At 39.7% G+C, this 19,906-nt stretch overlaps 1 protein-coding gene across 1 annotated transcript in view; it reads right to left on the bottom strand.

The window, feature by feature from the left end:
* Positions 1-19,906, bottom strand: part of NOSTRIN (nitric oxide synthase trafficking) — a 104,690-nt gene that overhangs the window by 47,538 nt on the left and 37,246 nt on the right. Inside the window, exons 8-10 of the mRNA XM_029607899.1 lie at positions 10,469-10,567; positions 10,223-10,348; positions 1,701-1,809 (exon numbers count right to left, since the gene is read on the bottom strand). Coding sequence (XP_029463759.1) covers positions 1,701-1,809; positions 10,223-10,348; positions 10,469-10,567 — 334 coding nt within the window. The remainder of the gene's footprint in view (positions 1-1,700; positions 1,810-10,222; positions 10,349-10,468; positions 10,568-19,906) is intronic.

Genomic DNA, 19,906 nt, shown 5'->3' with positions numbered 1-19,906 from the left:
AGTAGACCATGGGATGCTACAGATAAGAAGACAGGGCACACAGAAAGATTACTATGCCAACAATTTTCAAAATGATACTGATTGGCCTCTTGCTATTTTGCCCCTTACACATTTATTTATTTATTTATTTATTTATTTATTTATTTAAAAGTGTTTGTATACCGTCTTTACAAACAGTGTTTAATCAAAATGGTTTAGATAACTAAATAAAAAACAAACGTAAATAAAGATTAAACTTAAAAGAAACATAAAATTATCAAATTATAAAAGCTCAAAATTACAAAAATATTCAATAAAATAAAAAAGTATCTAAAACAATAAATAGTTTACATAAAATAAATCAATATATAATAATGTTGTGCCCTGTAAGAAGGAGAAGTGGTTATATTATTTAGAGTGTGATATATGGAAAGCAGATTGAAATAAATGTGTTTTTAGGGATTTTTTTAAGTGTTTGGAGTTGGATATGGATCTTAAAGAGTCTGGTAATGCGTTCCATAGGATTGATCCAATGACAGAGAATGCACATGCACAGACCTGCTAATATCTTCTGACATGGGTTAGCATTCACACTAGGGCCTTAGTGCATAATCCTCTATTCCAGGTGCATGCTAACCTTAAGTGTATAGGCCTCATAATATACTTTGACAAATACAGTATTTTGTCACACCTATTGTAATTGTTTGGAAGCCATTTTTCCCAGCCATAGAGTCATACATTTAATAAATTCAATCACCAGCTTACATGCTCAAATACTCCTATCTATTAGTGATCAGAAGGTATATAGTAATAAAAGGTATTGAACCAAACAGTAACCCTTCAGAAAGTGAATGCGATAAAGCGATTCCTGAAAACATCTCCTGATTCAGGACATTATGGAGTCACACACCCCCCCCCCCCCCCCCATGTAATGATTTTATCTTAGTGAACTCTGCTAAGTACACATTTTTTAAATTAATCCTATCTTTGAACATGCTGGAATTTTTCTCAAACATGATAGTTGTCAAACTTTATCCTGACTAGAAGTAGATACAGATCAACGTGGCTGCAGCACTGGGTAAAGTTTGTGCACTCCTGTATTACGTCCTGCCATACCCGTGATTATAGTTCAATGGAAGCACACTAACACCCCTGGCCATGGAAAAGATTCTTCTCTCAGATTGATGGCATCAGGTGTACCTCAAACCCGTTACCTAGATCCTTCTGCAAATGACTTAATTTACCAAATATAATTACTTCTTATATATTTTGTGAAAATATTTAAATTGCAGTGATTTAGTTCAATAAAATAGATAGCTAATGGGTAAGCAGAATCTCAAAAATAGGAAACTATGAAAAGTCATAGTCAGCGTTGTGCTTAAAGTTCTTCATTGTGTAAGACAGAATGCCTTTGCTTGATATTTTTCGTCATAGGCTTCTGAAGATTATTATAATTAGAACCATGATTATATTTGTTTATATGGTGGAAAAAAGAGACCCACCAAAGAGGCCAAGCAGGTTTGATTGTTCAATGTCATAACTACATGAGAATAGGAAAAGGACCATCCTCCTATGAGGTCAAAGCATCACTGTGCTGAAATTCCTGCACAAGAAACTATCAATGAGAAGCCTACAGTGTATCTACCCCAAGGACCACATAGGGCTATTATGTTTGCGCCCCCCCCCCCCCCCCCCCAAGCATAATGTTAACTGAAACATACCTTCTTTGTCTCGTGATGATTTTTCTATATCAGTCTGTACTCTTTCTAGTTTTACTTTCATGGACACTATTCTTCTTTCTTTATCCATTCTATTTGTAACATCTTCTTCCTATGTGAAAAAAAAAAAAGAAAAGTTATTTTCAGGAGAAAAAATAACTGGGAACTTTCATTCAAGTAATATCCTACTGAACTTAACAATTTAATATTTCAGAAGCATGCATACAGCCTCCTCTAGGGGGTAAAGTAAGGCATAAGAACATAAGAAATTGCCATGCTGGGTCAGACCAAGGGTCCATCAAGCCCAGCATCCTGTTTCCAACAGAGGCCAAAACCAGGCCACAAGAACCTGGCAATTACCCAAACACTAAGAAGATCCCATGATACTGATGCAATTAATAGCAGTGGCAATTCCCTATGTAAAATTGATTAATATCCATTAATGGACTTCTCCTCCAAGAACTTATCCAAACCTTTTCTGAACCCAGCTACACTAACTGCACTAACCACATCCTCTGGCAACAAATTCCAGAGCTTTATTGTGCGTTGAGTGAAAAAGAATTTTCTCCGATTAGTCTTAAATGTGCTACTTGCTAACTTCATGGAATGCCCCCTAGTCCTTCTATTATTCGAAAGTGAAAATAACCGAGTCACATCTACTCATTCAAGACTTCTCATGATCTTAAAGACCTCTATCATATCCCCCCTCAGCCGTCTCTTCTCCAAGCTGAACAGCCTTAACCTCTTCAGCCTTTCCTCATAGAGAAGCTGTTGCATCCCCTTTATCATTTTGGTTGCCCTTCTCTGTACCTTCTCCATCGCAACTATATCTTTTTTGAGATGCGGCGACCAGAATTGTACACAGTATTCAAGGTGTGGTCTCACCATGGAGCGATATAGAGGCATTATGACATTTTCCGTTCGATTAACCATTCCCTTCCTAATAATTCCTAACATTCTATTTGCTTTTTTGACTGCTGCAGCACACTGAGCTGACGATTTTAAAGTATTATCCACTATGATGCCTAGATCTTTTTCCTGGGTGGTAGCTCCTAATATGAAACCTAACATCGTGTAACTACAGCAACAGTTGTTTTTCCCTATATGCAACACTTTGCACTTGTCCACATTAAATTTCATCTGCCATTTGGATGCCCAATCTTCAAGTCTTGCAAGGTCCTCCTGCAATATATCACAGTCTGCTTGTTATTTAACTACTCTGAATAATTTTGTATCATCTGCAAATTTGATAACCTCATTTGTCGTATTCCTTTCCAGATCATTTATATTTATTTATTTATTTATTTATTTTAAAGTATTTATATACCGTTTTTCAAAACAGGGTTTTTTGTCAAAATGGTTTACAGAGTAAAAATAAAATAAAATTAAAGTAAAATAATAATTAAAATAATGTTAAAATACAAAAACTGGTATATACCTAAAAAGGTACTGATATTAACAAAAGTCTAACTAATAATGGAGCCGAGCCGTAATTCATTTTATAATCATGGAAGGGAAAAAGGGGTAGGAGGGAGTTTGCAATGAAGAATATTGCAATGAAGAATATTGAAAAGCACCGGTCCAAGTACAGATCCCTGAGGCACTCCACTGTTTACCCTTTTCCACTGAGAAAATTGACCATTTAATCCTACTCTCTGTTTCCTGTCTTTTAACCAGCTTGTAATCCACGAAAGGACATCGCCTCCTATCCCATGACTTTTTAGTTTTCGTAGACGCCTCTCATGAGGGACTTTGTCAAACAACTTCTGAAAATCTAAATACACTACATTTACCGGTTCACCTTTATCCACATGTCTATTAACCCCTTCAAAAAAATGAAGCAGATTTGTTAGGCAAGACTTCCCTTGGGTAAATCCATGTTGACTATGTTCCATTAAATCATGTCTTTCTATATGCTCTACGATTTTGATCTTGAGGATAGTTTCTACTATTTTTCCCGGCACTGAAGTCAGGCTCACTGGTCTATAGTTACCCGGATCACCCCTGGAGCCTTTTTTAAATATTGGGGTTACATTGGCCACCCTCCAGTCTTCAGGTACAATAGATGATTTTAATGATAGGTTACAAATTTTAACTAATAGATCAGAAATTTCATTTTTTAGTTCCTTCAGAACCCTAGGATGCATACCATCCGGTCCAGGTGATTTGCTACTCTTTAGTTTGTCAATCTGGCCTACTACATCTTCCAGGTTCACAGTGATTTCGTTCAGTTCGTCTGACTCATCACCCCTGAAAACCATCTCCAGAACTGGTATATCCCCAACATCCTCATTAGTAAACACGGATGCAAAAAATTCATTTAGTCTTTCTGCAATGGCCTTATCTTCCCTAAGAGCCCCTTTAACCTCTCTGTCATCTAATGGTCCAACCGATTCCCTCACAGGTTTCTTGCTTTTGATATATTTAAAAATGGTTTTTTATTATGAGTTTTTGCCTCTATGGCCAATTTCATTTCAAATTCTCTCTTCACCTGTCTTATCAATGTTTTACACTTAGCTTGACAATGCTTATGTTTTATCCTATTTTCTTCAGATGGATCCTTCTTCCAATTTTTGAAGGATTTTTTTTGGCTAAAATAGCCTCTTTCACCTCACCTTTTAACCATAATGGTAATCGTTTTGACTTCCTCCCACCTTTCTTAATGCGCGGAATACATATGGACTGTGCCTCTAGGATTGTATTTTTAAACAATCTCCATGCCTGTTGAACACTTTTAACCTTTGCAGCTGCACCTTTCAGTGTTTTTCTAACTATTTTTCTCATTTTATCAAAGTTTCCCTTTTTAAAATTTAGTGTTAGAGCTGCAGATTTACTTATTATCCCCCTTCCAGTTATTAGTTTAAATTAGATCATGTTATGATCACTGTTGCCAAGTGGCCCCACCACCGTTACTTCTCTCACCAAATCTTGCGTTCCACTAAGAATTAAATCTAAAATAGCTCCCTCTCTTATTGGCTCCTGAACCAATTGCTCCATGAAGCAATCATTTATTACATCCAGGAACTTTATGTCTCTAGCAAGTCCTGATGTTACATTTACCCAGTCAATATTGGGGTAATTGATATCTAAATCACCCAAAAATGTGGAACCCAAATAACAAATGAATTGTTAGCCTAAGAAGGTGTCAGCAAGCCTTGACGTTATGTGTCACTCTCAAGCAGACACTAACCGGTCTTATCTATCATTCACCTTCATCATAACTTTAATGCAAAAAAGTATTTTTTCTTTTTTCTTTTTCAAAAATTAATTAAAAATGTCCTCCATTATTATTATGAAAAATGACTCTTTCATGTATAAGGTGGTAAAGGAGCCCTACACGGGCCAGTGTTTCGCTTGAGTAAGCTTCTTCAGGGGCGTATGGAAACACTTCAAAGTAGAGCCATAAATCTAAGATAAAATCAATAAAGAAAAGACATTGCATACTTGTAGGAAGGTGAAACAATTACTTATCTTATCTCGTAACACCACAGCTACCGTTTTAGACGGGACCAGACGTCTCAACCATCTTGGAAAAAATGAAATGGAGGAACCCGAACCGAGGCTAGCGTCTCTTTAAATACGTCATTTGGATGACGTCAGCCATCAGCAATGAATGAATATCAGAACACCTGTCAAAATGTACTGAATTCAAAAATGATCCGAAATTCAACCTAAAAATGAATATAAGTCCAGTTCACTATTCAAACCAAAGGGATGAACAGTTTTTAGACGATAGATCCACCGCTGTTCAGACTGTAGCAATATACGTTCTCGATTGCCTCCACGCCAATATACAGGGACATGATCGATCGCACAGAAGCGTAAATCATCAAATGAATGTCCTAATTCAGTGCAATGAGATACTAAAGGTTCCTTTACTCTAGCATTTCGAATATTGGAACGGTGCTCTATCATTCTCGTCTTAAGCAGACGTTTTGTTTTTCCAATGTACATTAGAGAGCACGGACATTGAATTAGATAAATGACCATGGTGGATTCACAAGTGGTATGGTGTTTCAAAAATATTTTGTAGCCAGAGGGAACAATCATTTGACCTGAAATTGTCAAGGAGGAAGAACATACAGAACAGGAACTGCAGGGCTTATGTGAACCTGGTGACATATCCAAAGTATGTGATGTCATAGAAGTGTCAGATTTGACCAAAAAAATTTTTAAATTCATGGCGCGAGAAAATGTAATGCGGGGCGGTGTATTGAAAATGACATTGGTTTGCAAAACATGCCAGTACTTGAGTATAGATTGACGAATCTTGGATGCCACTGAGGAATACGGTAGGATGCAGGTATGACGTGAAGAATCTTCTGCTGGTCGTGGCAAAAAAAGCCATTCGCGATGCGAATATTTTGCACGTAAATAGGCCTTTCTAATACTTGAACGAGGGTATCCCCGGGCTGAAAAACGGTCACGCAACATTTTTGTTCAAAAATAGGCCTTTCTAATACTGAATTGTTCAAAAATGTTGCGTGACCGTTTTTCAGCCCGGGGATACCCTCGTTCAAGTATTAGAAAGGCCTATTTACGTGCAAAATATTCGCATCGCGAATGGCTTTTTTTGCCACGACCAGCAGAAGATTCTTCACGTCATACCTGCATCCTACCGTATTCCTCAGTGGCATCCAAGATTCATCAATCTATACTCAAGTACTGGCATGTTTTGCAAACCAATGTCATTTTCAATACACCGCCCCGCATTACATTTTCTCGCGCCATGAATTTAAAAAATTTTTTGGTCAAATCTGACACTTCTATGACATCACATACTTTGGATATGTCACCAGGTTCACATAAGCCCTGCAGTTCCTGTTCTGTATGTTCTTCCTCCTTGACAATTTCAGGTCAAATGATTGTTCCCTCTGGCTACAAAATATTTTTGAAACACCATACCACTTGTGAATCCACCATGGTCATTTATCTAATTCAATGTCCGTGCTCTCTAATGTACATTGGAAAAACAAAACGTCTGCTTAAGACGAGAATGATAGAGCACCGTTCCAATATTCGAAATGCTAGAGTAAAGGAACCTTTAGTATCTCATTGCACTGAATTAGGACATTCATTTGATGATTTACGCTTCTGTGCGATCGATCATGTCCCTGTATATTGGCGTGGAGGCAATCGAGAACGTATATTGCTACAGTCTGAACAGCGGTGGATCTATCGTCTAAAAACTGTTCATCCCTTTGGTTTGAATAGTGAACTGGACATATTCATTTTTAGGTTGAATTTCGGATCATTTTTGAATTCAGTACATTTTGACAGGTGTTCTGATATTCATTCATTGCTGATGGCTGACGTCATCCAAATGACGTATTTAAAGAGACGCTAGCCTCGGTTCGGGTTCCTACATTTCCTTTTTTCCAAGATGGTTGAGACGTCTGGTCCCGTCTAAAACGGTAGCTGTGGTGTTACGAGATAAGATAAGTAATTGTTTCACCTTCCTACAAGTATGCAATGTCTTTTCTTTATTGATTTTATCTTAGATTTATGGCTCTACTTTGAAGTGTTTCCATACGCCCCTGAAGAAGCTTACTCAAGCGAAACACTGGCACGTGTAGGGCTCCTTTACCACCTTATACATGAAAGAGTCATTTTTCATAATAATAATGGAGGACATTTTTAATTAATTTTTGAAAAAGAAAAAAGAAAAAATACTTTTTTGCATTAAAGTTATGATGAAGGTGAATGATAGATAAGACCGGTTAGTGTCTGCTTGAGAGTGACACATAACGTCAAGGCTTGCTGACACCTTCTTAGGCTAACAATTCATTTGTTATTTGGGTTCCACATTTTTGGGTGATTTAGATTATATGTTGTGGTTAACCGCCGACTCCTTTGTGTGAGTGGTAATTGATATCTCCCATTATTATTGCACTGCCAAATTGGTTTGCTTCCCTGATTTCTCTTAGCATTTCATCATCTGTCTGACCATTTTGTCCAGGTGGATGGTAGTATACTCCTATCAATATACTCTTACCCAACACACATGGGATTTCTACCCATATAGATTCTACTGAGCATTTAGTCTCTTGTATGATCTTTATCCTGTTGGACTCTATACCCTCCTGGACATAAAGTGCCACACCCCCACCAAGTTGATCCTCCCTATCATTGCGATATAATTTGTACCTGTTTTCTATAGAAGCTTCCAAAAGGGAAGGAAACAAGAAGCATTGCAATCATTATATTACCCAAATACAGCTGGATAAACTGAGACACAGAGATAAAGTGACACTGAAAGAACTGGTAGAACAGAAGAGTTTGAACTTATGAGCCTCAGGGTTTCTTCAGCCTTGTACATCACCGGTCTAACTTCTATAATAGATTTCTTTCCAACAGAAAGATCAGCTTGTTATTAAGGTCTACATGAGATGTACACCAATAAATTATACTCTAGGCAATCACCAACAGTTTCTGAAAGATACATAACATAATGAGATTGATCTTTCCAGATTCTTTATGACTTCTAGAAGGCAAATAGTTGAATAGCAACCGCATTATGATAAAAAAAGATATTCAGAGCACACAGGAGAAAAGCTGTGTGCTTTTCTCCTGTGTGCTCTGTGTCCTCTTAAGAGTGCTGTTTTCTTTTAACGTAGCAGCTAAATTTAGCTACTCAAGTTCTGGGCAGTCCTGGTGAGCAACTCAGTCAGCTAGCACAAATTTTCAAAACGAGCTGTGTAAGTCAGCCAGCTTTCCTTGCTCACAGTAATAGGTGGCTTAAATCTAGCTGGCCAACTATAGATAGCCGGATAACAGATAATTTTCAACCACTGAGCTGATTATTAAATATCTGCCTCTTAGTTAAAGAGGGTTTAAAGTAGTTTTATAAAGGACAGAATGAACTCATTTCTAATTGAATATTTTTAAGCAGTAGCTCCACGTTTTGGAAAAAAAAATACAAAATACATTTTATTGTTCTCCTACTCAGGGACCAACCAGACACCTACTCTAGTTGGTGATGTTTACCATTGTTACCAGCTCTTGTATGATAATGCATTAACAATATCTCCTCTTCCTGCTGCCTGTGACTCAGATCATTTGGAGATTCTACATGGAATGTTCAAGAGCTGCATTTTTGTGTTGCCCACAGAAACACACTCCATTGCTGAAAGCAAAAGCATCCTTCATTTCCCATGGAGCTCATACATATCTCTATTCTATAACACTAGAGGAGTAAAAGGACTGCAGTGCAAGCTCATGACTCAATACATAACACCTGCAATTTTATTTGCTAAGATTTGCAATTTACTTCTATGAATGTTTTACAGCATTTCAATCACCAGGCTCACCTTACACTTGTTTTTTTATGCATCATATGATTACACAGCTCATCACAAACTAAACTTACTACCAACAAGTACCATTACAAACTGTATCTATTATGAATCAGTTACTGAAACAATGCTTTGAATGTTTATTTTGAAATGTAAGCAAGAATACAATGAGCTATATAAATGTAATTCCTTTCTATTGAATATTAAATGATGCATTGCAATGTCAGTTAAGAGGTACCATCAGTGTCTCTGCTTCCTATGGTCCTCTCCATTAATGATCATTCACAACAAATGCAGTGCTTTATCTGCCAGTTGGATGCTGTTAAGGCTAATGCAAGACAGCCCATCTGGCTCCTGCCCTTCAATCAGAGACAGACTCAGCACACTCCAAATATATAGCTCAACCTCAACATATTATTTCAAAACAAACTCATATTCATGGTATTCACAAAGCAAGAATGCTACAGAGCAAAATTACAGTGAAAAATAAAATGGAAAATATGACTGCCATCCTACTTTGAAGTATCGCATAGTAACCTCACTTCCCAGAAGTGGCAATATGTACATTCCTCTAACATTATGATTGTAAAACACTGAGATACAGTTTTAAAGTCAAAGAAACAGAGACTATGATGGCAGATAAGAACCATAGGACCGATCCAGTCTGCCAATGTCATTCCCTGTGTAATGCCTTAAAATCTTTTGTTTTCCCTTCAAGTCTTTACAACTAAGGATTATCTATGCTTATCCCATGATTTCTTGAATTATGTTACTAATTTTGTCTCCACCACCTTCACTGGGAGACCATTCCATGCATCCACCATCCTTTCTGCAAAAAAATACTTTCCAGTGTGGCTCCTGAGCCTATGCATCTTGCTGCTTCATACCATTCTTTCCACTAAAAAAAAGGTTTGCTTCTTCTTGTGTATTTATATCGTTTCACTATTTGGATGTCTCTACCATAAGCAATGTTTCTCCTCTCCTCTAAGGTATACAAATAAATGTAGGTCCCTAAGTCTCATCTCTTATGGCTTTTGGTATAGAAACTGCATCATTTCAGTAACCTTCCTTTTGACCATCTCCACCCTATTAAACATGGCATAGCTTGTCAATGCAAATTATTATTATCCTTATTCTTCTGTCTTATATAGAGCCACAATATACCTATAATTACAATACTAAGCAAAAGCTCAACCTATGAATACTGTTTTTTTCTTTTCTTGTACTTACATAATAATCAGTCAGTAAGAATTCAGCTTTGTTTTCTTCAGAGAAGAGGGATGTTTCCTGTATAAAAGTCTGAATATCTTTTTCAACCTCAACCTGTCTCATGGCATGGTCAATTTGCATTTGACACTGAAATACAACAATAGAAGAATGTGGGATAATTTCCTAAAGATATATTATTTTCCATAAAATAAGAGTTTAAGTTATCTGAGAAATAAATTGTTTTTAAAAATAGTAAGCAGTACATACTGTGATTAAGGTTTGCCCAAAGTTAGAAACATGCTGGTTATACCGATTTAGGATGCTACATAAAAGTTGTATTCTCTCCTTTTCCAAGTCTTGTATGCCCTGAAACATAATTATTACTGGTCACTATGACAATTAATTATCTATTATTAAAATAAATTAAACAGATATAAATTTAAAATTTTAAGGACTATGGGGCCTACGCACTAAAACTTACACCAAAAAGTTGTAGTGTGTATGAGCTAAATATTTTAACATTCATGCTAGAACAGCACTTATTTTTTTGTGCATTCACTAAAAAACAGCCTTTTAGTGTGCATGCAAAAATTGCATACATTATAAAGACAAAATTAGAGTGTGCACCCACTAATTTCCTCTGACTCCCAGTTTAGCATGCAAGCTAGGAATTTACTGCACAACTAGTCTGCTATTTTTGTGCATAATAAAATGCCTTAACATGCATACTGAATCTACTGCAGGGGTAGGCAACTCCAGACCTGGAAGGCCACAAGCTGGTCTGTAGGGGTGTGCATTCGGTCCCTACGTATTGGCAATCTGCAACGGATGTTCCAATATTTGTTGTATTCGTGGGGAAGCGAAACGTATCATGATTCCCCACGGATACAACGAATTTTCGCCAAATTATTCGGCCGCCAATTTAAACAACCCCCCCACCCTCACCAAAACTCCCTGGTGGTACAGCGGGGGGTCCGGGAACCATCCCCTGCACTCTCACACCCTCGGTACCAGTTCAAAATGGGGCCGATAGCCTTTGACCTGCTATGTCACAGGGGCTACCGGTGCCATTGGTCAGCCCCTGTCACATGGCCATCGGCGCCATCTTGTGCTCCTGCCATGTGACAGGGGCTGATCAATGGTGTTGGTAGCCCCTGTGACATAGTAAGGGGAAGGCTATCGGCGCCATTTTGGTTCCTGGCACCCGACGGCACGAGTGCAGGAGATCACTCCTGGACCCCTGCTGGACCCCCAGGGACTTTTGGACAGCTTGGGGGGGCCTCCTGACCCCCACAAGACTTGCCAAAAGTCCAGCGGGGGTCCGGGAGCGACCTCCTGCACTTGGGCCGTATTGCCAGTGTTCAAAATGGCGCCGGCGCTAGCCTTTGCCCTCACTATGTCACAGACCCCTGTCACTATGTGACATAGTGAGGGCAAAGGCTAGCGCCAGCGCCATTTTGAACACTGGCAATACGGCCCGAGTGTAGGAGGTCGCTCCCGGACCCCCGCTGGACTTTTGGCAAGTCTTGTGGGGGTCAGGAGGCCCCCCCCAAGCTGGCCAAAAGTCCCTGGGGGTCCAGCGGGGGTCCGGGAGCGATCTCCTGCACTCGTGCCGTCGGGTGCCAGGAACCAAAATGGCGCCGATAGCCTTGCCCTTACTATGTCACAGGGGCTAACGACGCCATTGGTCAGCCCCTGTCACATGGCAGGAGCACAAGATGGCACCGATGGCCATGTGACAGGGGCTGACCAATGGCGCCGGTAGCCCCTGTGACATGGTAGGGCTATCGGCGCCATTTTGAACTGGTACAGAGGGTGTGAGAGTGCTCGCAGACCCCCGCTGGACCACCAGGGAGTTTTGGTAAGTCTTGGGGTGGTCAGGAGGGTGGGGGGTTGTAGTAAATTTAATTTTAGCCGGGTAACAAATAGGATTAGACGTATAACCGTATCGGGATGCCATACGGACGTATACAACGTATCTGCCACCCGACGAATACGCATCCTGAATGCAACGTATGGCGTCCCTCTGAACATCCCTACTGGTCTGGTTTTCAGGATCACAATTAATATGCATGTGATGTATTTGCCTGCCCTGCCTCCATTGTTTGCAAATATGACTCATGAATATTCATCATGGATGTTCTGAAAACCAGACCTGCTTATGGCACTCCAGGGCCAGGGTTGCCTACTCCTGCTTTCGTGCAGAAGTCCTTATATAGTATTTGATTTGTGACTATTCCTTTGAAATTTGTACCATCATACTTTGTATTTTGTTTATATACTGATAGTTACCAATGTCATTTGAAGTGCTATGCACATACAATCTAATCCATTAATTTTATGGATGAGCTGCATCCATGACGTGGAGTCTCCGTGGCTTGACTATTGTAAACTTTTTGATTCCAATAAGATTTTCTACTAGAATCTCCATTCATTTCACCTACACTTAAGTTCACAATACCTGTCTTCCTTCTTAGCTAATCACAGTGATGATGTTGAACTCCATACTATCAATGCTTTTATTCTAGAAAAAAATATGCTAGTAATCAGGTGCAGGACCATCCTAGGAGGGGTAAGGGAACTACCCAGGGTTACTCTCTACCTGGGTCACATCAAGCTAAGTTGAGAGAACATTGCACAAATCTCATCTTTGTGTGAGTTTCCTCACTCTGAAGGTCATCAAATCTTCACAAGAGAGCACTGTTCTGTTCGTAAGTCTCACTTTGAATGTGAAAGTAGCCCCTAACCCCTACACTAATACCTAAACCTCAGCTCGAGTGACTAGGTCGACCTCATATAGAGATATAATACTTACCTAGTATGAGGGCTCTCTCTCTCTCTCTCAAAAATGCATTAAAGCTGTGTGAATGGGCTTTGCAAATCATGAAGCCAGCCCACTTGGCCACAAAACCCACCCCAAACTCCTCCCTTTTTTCTAATTTGCATCGCACTATGCGTTTTCACCTGTGTTAAAGGTGTTTTTTGCATGCAAAAACGCCATATAGCAGTTTGATAAATGACCCTCTTAGTCTGTATGACTTTTTGTTTTAGAGATAAAAAAGCCTGTGTTTAATAAGGAGAGCTTTATAAGAGTGACTTTAAACTGTTGATGTACTTAGTTCACAATTGGAACAAATATAATACCACACAATTTCACTTTTTTCACATGTATACAAGTTAAAAGCAAAAACAGTGTTTATTTGTATTGAGGTATTTCCTATTTTTGGTCATTACTGCAGATAAAGATACTGGACACCAGAGTCTATTTTAAAAAATTTTTTGCCATGTAATCAGATTTACATATTTTTATTCCCAAAGCTGACATATTGAAACCACAAATCCAAAATAAAAAAAAATATGCTTTTTTTTTCTATCTTTATTGTTTGGAAGTTTAGAGCCCTAACATAATTCTCTCCTCCCATAACCATAACAAGTACTTGGCAGCTCCAATATATTCCTGTCTAGTGCTCCTAACCCCAGTACCAGTGGTAGCTTTAGGGGGCTGGAAAACAGATGACTGCCTCACACTTTAAGAGATCCCAAAATTTTGCAACTAGGTGAGGTTTTTGCAAGGAAGTAGCTCAATTTGTAATTTAACACTTGACTATTTCGCTAATCCCACCAAAGAATATTTTTTAAAATCCATTGCAGTTTCACATAAAGGGCAAAATGAAATTGAAATAAAAAATGTTCAACTTGTTTATAAATCATCACACTTAGACAGTAACTTTGCTAGCCATTGGCTCTATTGACCAGGGTTAGCAGGATACATGAATCAGGGTCCCAGAGGAGTGGAAGAAGATAGATAGTGTTAGTGATATTATTTCTAGGAAGCTGACAACACTGCCACTCCCGAGACCCTACCACCTGCTTCCCACCCTTCCCCCTAGCATCTTCCCCCTGGAATGTGGAAAATGGGTGAATGTGGGGGTGTGGGAAGTGTGTTGTACTCTCTCAGGGCCAGTGCAAAAGAAATTAGGTGCCCTAGGTGAATCTTACAGGCTTGTGGCTCCCTCCCTCTACCCCAGCCCTCCTCACATACAATAAAAAATTATGCATTTATTTATTTATTTTTAATTTTCTCTTTATTAATTTTAACAGACTTACAAAGCATTCACTTTGACAAAGAAATATGATTGAACAATTGAAAGAAATACTTTTACCAAAACAGAAACTACCAAAAATACAAATCAATTGTTACAAAACCCATTAGACCCCAATATCCTTGGGGGGGGGAGGGGGAGTACTTGCAAATTAAAGGAGAACAAGGCAAAAAAATATTTCAATACAGAAAAAGGCGACATGCATTAACCAGTACATATTACATTAACTACAAACTCATCCGCTGCTTAATGCAGCAATATTTTTTCTTGCCTCTATAAAGTTCTTGAGCTGATCGGGTTGAAAAAAGATATAATTATTTCCTCCATGTTTGATTACACATTTGCAGGGGAATCTCAAAAAGAAGGAGGGCTCCACTGCTAATGCATCAGATTTCAAAGCCAGGAAACTCTTCCTCTTTGTCAGGGTCACTTTAGTTAAGTCAGGATAGAGCCTTACATTTGCTCCCTTGAACATGACTTGTATCTTTTTAAAGTAGGCACGCATAATCTTTCCCAGATCAGCCTCATTAAAAAAAAGAGATTAATAAGATTATTCTCGCTGCAATCTCGTATGTCGATGTTTCCAAAAAGGTTGTTAAATTCTCTATAGCATTAGTGGCCATTTGTACTTGTTGGGTAGAACGAATAGGTAGGAAATACACCTTATCCAGGGGTGGAGTTTGGTCTGAGGGAATTTCTAATGCTTCTATAAAGTAGCGTTTAATAGTCATTCTTGGAAATTCTCCAATCACCCTGGGGAAATTAAGTACCCTCAAGTTTAAATGCCTCATAATGTTTTCCACATTTTCGAGTCATCTATTAATATTACCATAGTCTTGTATTAATGTTGCCTGTACCTGCTTTACTTGTTTGATTTCAGTATCTAAATTCAGTAATTTCACTGAAGTTTCCTGCTTTTGCTCTGAGAAACTGTTGTTCAATGTGTCCATTTGTTGTGACATTGAGGTTATTTTCCCCGAGCAGTCCACAAGAGCCTTAGCCAAGGCTGACGTTAGATTCCAAAGCGAATCTAACTTTACTACCTCCAGTTTGGATATATTAAGAATAGCATCAGGTAAGGAAAGAGGGCAAGACACAGTTCTCTCACCTCCTTCACTCCTCTGGTCACCTCCTCTGTCCTGATCCAACTCTCCGATGCTACTCTCTCCGTTGTCCATGGGTATCTGTGGTAGGGTTCTCCTCTCTGCCATCCCCTCAGACTGAAAGAGACTTGCCACTTCGGACGTCGCTTCCAGCCATGGAGTCAAGGACCCTCGCACCGCCAGCGGCAGTCATTCATCCAAGGGGCTAAGGGATACTCCTTCTGAGGTTGGGTCACAATCTCCTTCCTGGGACCCGACAGCCGGACCTCTTAGCTCTGAATGCGCTGGTTTCAAGGCACATTGTTCGATCGTTTGCTGTCCGGGGGAGACCAGTGGAGCTGAAGGGTAATTCCTGGGCCTCCCCTTTCTCTTTGGAGGCATTTTTGAAAATTATAGAAATATTTTGAAGGAAAAATGCCGGAATAGGTATGAACATGCAGCCTTTCAAGGCACCATCTTGACTCCACACCCGACATTTATTTTAAAATTTCTTATTAACTACTTCCCTGAACTAAAAAGGGAGATTTTACATTAAAAAGAATAATCATAATACAGTCCTCTGAGGTAAAACTATCACTTATAACATGTATAATATATTTATATGCATTGCTGTGGTGCTAGGCAGAAAACTCTACAAAAAAGATACTGGGAACCAAAATAGTATTAAGCCTATTGTGAAGCACATTGGGTATGGGTTTAACACTCAGAAAGTCATGAGTAAACAGAATTACTATTATAATATAGGACCCAAAAAGCACGAAGGAAGGCGATCTATAATAGCCGTCAGGATGAAAGAAAAGAAATAGATGCCTGTAGTCTTAAAACAATCCTTTATTGCAGTGGAGACACAAGGGTAGCCCGACTCTGGCTGAGTTTCGCCGTTTCAAAACGGCTGCCTCAGGGGCTTACAATAATCTTCTTGAATTCATTAGTTATATATCGACTAAGAATATAGTGTGATCATATAAAGAGCTGTATGATCTCTTATGTTGCGTCTTGAAGCATTCGCGATAGCAGAACTCCACTAGCAAAGGCAAACATGTTTGCCTTTGCTAGTGAATTCAAGAAGATTATTGTAAGCCCCTGAGGCAGCCGTTTTGAAACGGCGAAACTCGGCCAGAGTCGGGCTACCCTTGTGTCTCCACTGCAATAAAGGATTGTTTTAAGACTACAGGCATCTATTTCTTTTCTATTATAATATAGTAAACCTCCCATACTGAAACAGAAATAACTGCGGTACTCAAACTGTAACATCCCTACATCAGAAAAGGCAATACTGGAAATATTATACAAGACCTAAAACACCAATACTCCTCCTATTAGGAAAACAGAACAAGTCAGGCTGCTAAAGATCCCTACACAGAAACTATAAGGTAGCAGAATACTTCAACACAGTCACACATGCAAAACACAGACAGACCCTCACCAAATACAGAATAAAGCAACCATAAAATATAATTACAAATGTGCAGACAAAAACTGAACATCAGAACAAGCCAGACTGTATGCAGTGCAACCATGCAGAAACAGAATCATCACCCTTCAAATATAAAACACCAAATCATAGTTGTAAAACCATACTAATAAAAAGAATAAATATTTCAAACTGAATAACAAATATTTTTTAGATTTCTGAAAAACTAATAAAATATTTCAAATGAGCAGATTTGACAAAACAAAACACCCAATAAATAAACATAATGAAGGATAAAAAAAACATTCTCTGCTTTCCATACTTTTGATTTCCAGATGGCTCAAGATTTTCGAGGATTCGCAGGAAGAGAGAAGGAAGTTATTACTCTCAAGTTTTCTCCTCTCTTTCTCTATCTCTCACACACACTGTTACAAGAGCATGTTCTCTCTCTCATAAACACACACACATTTATGCTCAGTCATAGCAACATGCTCTCTTCTCACACACACAAGATCAAACAGAACACTCAAAGGAACATGCTCTTTCTCATACACACATGCTTTCTCCCTCTTACACACATACCCTCTCTCTGTCTTTCTTACACACACCCATGCTCTCAACACACATCTTTCCCCTCTCTCATACATACATGCTCACATACATACTCTTTTTCTCTCATACATACAGGCTTTCTCTCCCTCATATACACAGATACCCCTCTCTCTCATTCACTCATTGCCACAGGCACTCTCTCTCTCACATACACAAACACACTCTCAGGGCCTCCCATTTTCTTCTCAGCCTCTTCTTTGAGGTGCTGCTAGGCATCGGTGTCTTTCCAGGCCATGGTGGGATTGGCTCTGCTGTTGCCATCTCAGGCATCAGTGTTTTCCCGGGCCACAGCAGAATGGGCTTTGCCGCAGCCATGCCGTGCCTCCGGGTCTTCTCAGGCTGTGGTGCGATGGGCTGTGCCAAGCCCTGTTGGGTGTTAGTATTTTGTCGTGGCGGGATGGGCTTCGTCACAGCCTCACTGGGCTTTGGGGTTTTCTTGGGCTGCAGTAGGATGGGCTCTCTTAGGCCTCTGAGTCGGCTTGTGGGATAGGTTCAACCGCAGCCTGCCACACCACCAGTACCACTGTACGAATCATGTTCTTCCTCAAAGTGGCTGCCCCTATCATTCTGCCACCTGAGGCAGCTGCCTCATTATAGAACTTCCCCTGAATACAAAGGCTAAAAAAACTCATAAAGAGCTGAGTGTCCTAAGGTATTTTCTGATCAAAAAAGAAAATTTTAAAAAACTTCTATTCCTGAGCAGGTCCCTAAAATTGCAGCCTTACTGTAAACTTCATATCACTGTAGTTTTGCCAAAGGTAAGCACTGATCCAGAGCTTTAAATGTGTTCATAATTATTAGAACTTGCATTTTGTGATGATATAGTGATATTAGTATAGGTCTTTGCACAAAAGGACAGCCTTTAAGCAAAAGGCAAAACAGCTTGAAGCTAGAGTTAAGATGGCTACTCCAGCAGGCCTACAGTTCCCAGGTTTCCCAGCAACTAGTCCGAGAAAGGTAGTGGAGACAAGGGGCTGAGTCAGAGGGAAGCTCCCTCAACTCACCAATAGGCTGCTAGTTCCCATAAAAGCAACCAGAGGGGAACAGTAGGCAGAGACAAAGAAACAGAGATGCATTGAAGAGAGATAGAGAAGGGCACCTGGCCTAACTATGGAATACAGTGCTGATGAGAAGGAGATAGAACCAGATGAACATTCCCATTTCTAAGCTAAGTATCTTGCCTAGAAAACTCCAGGAAACTTGTGGCTATTTCCTTGGTGATTTGGGGAACATGTTTAGGAAGCAGCAGATAGACTTTGCATCAGTGCAATAGAAGCCATCATCGTACTTAAACTCTGCTATAGCACAAGTCCTGAGAAAGCCAGAGTGTGGCAGCCCTAAAAGGAAAAAGAAGACAAAAACAAGTAGATAAATGTTTGCTCCACTTTAAGTTAAATGTTATTAGCTAGAACATAGTCTTGGATAGAGATAAGCTCAATATTAGGGGCAGCAGGAAGGCTGATCAATATACACCCAGACATATTAGGCTGAAGCTACTTTAACAAGCACTAGGGTAGCTTGCGTGTGTGTTAAGGATATGCATTCGATTTAGCCAAATTTGAAAACACAATGAATAAGGGACAATTTGTTACTTTTGGGGAGGCCCAAAATAAATTTAGGGGCCCCCTGAATTAAACGAGCCTTATTCATCACATTTGGTTAAAAAAAACACTTCTGTCGGGCCTATGCTTGATGCTGGGGTCTTGGCCTGGGCCCTGTCCCGACACCGGGGCCTTGGCCAAGAGCTAAACAAAGACTGGCCCTCCTGAAAAGTTTTGCCAGGGTCAAAAAATTTCCCAAACCCTACTTACCTGATCCATTAGGGATCTGATGCCACAGCCAGGCTGGGCTCAGGCCCAACACAAGGGCCCAGTCTGGAGATCAGGTCTTGATTCTTGTGCCTCAACCCAATCACAGACCCAACGCTGGGGTCCGGTCCAAAGGCCACATCCTGAGATGAAAGTCCAGTTCCAGGTTTTGTTTTGGTTTAAATAGTGGGGAGGAGAACCCTACATGGTTGTCAAAGACACAGTTAAGCTGAAACTATCAGAATTCAGTCTTTTGCATAGAGTCTTACTTATTGATTGAGACTAATGCTAAACTCATGACACTAAGGATTAACCAAATGCTAGGGATAAGAACCCTTTTCCTTACTGTGGGAGGTTTTAAGATTTAGGAGCAGGGAAGCTTCTTGCAATAGAAAATCCACTGATGTATAGAGGGCACTCCACGTTCTTAAAGTCCTAAAGACCCATATCTTGAAATTGCCCCCTAACTGTAGAAATCAGCCCCACAGAGACCCTAAGACTATGCCCCACATCACAATTTATACATGTTTCTTCCAAATGTGGCTGACTCTCTGGTCAGCCACCAGATTGTACTATGTCCTTGCACAATTGAAATTATAACAGTTTGGTATTGAGATCACAATTCCGATGACTCTGCCTCCAAAGCTGGGTGTGATTGGTTGCTC

The sequence above is a fragment of the Rhinatrema bivittatum genome, chromosome 6, assembly GCF_901001135.1.
Source record: "Rhinatrema bivittatum chromosome 6, aRhiBiv1.1, whole genome shotgun sequence".
NCBI classification, from domain to species: domain Eukaryota; kingdom Metazoa; phylum Chordata; class Amphibia; order Gymnophiona; family Rhinatrematidae; genus Rhinatrema; species Rhinatrema bivittatum.
The sequence above is the reverse complement of the archived record's forward strand: the minus strand, read 5'-3'. Positions and strand labels throughout refer to the sequence as shown.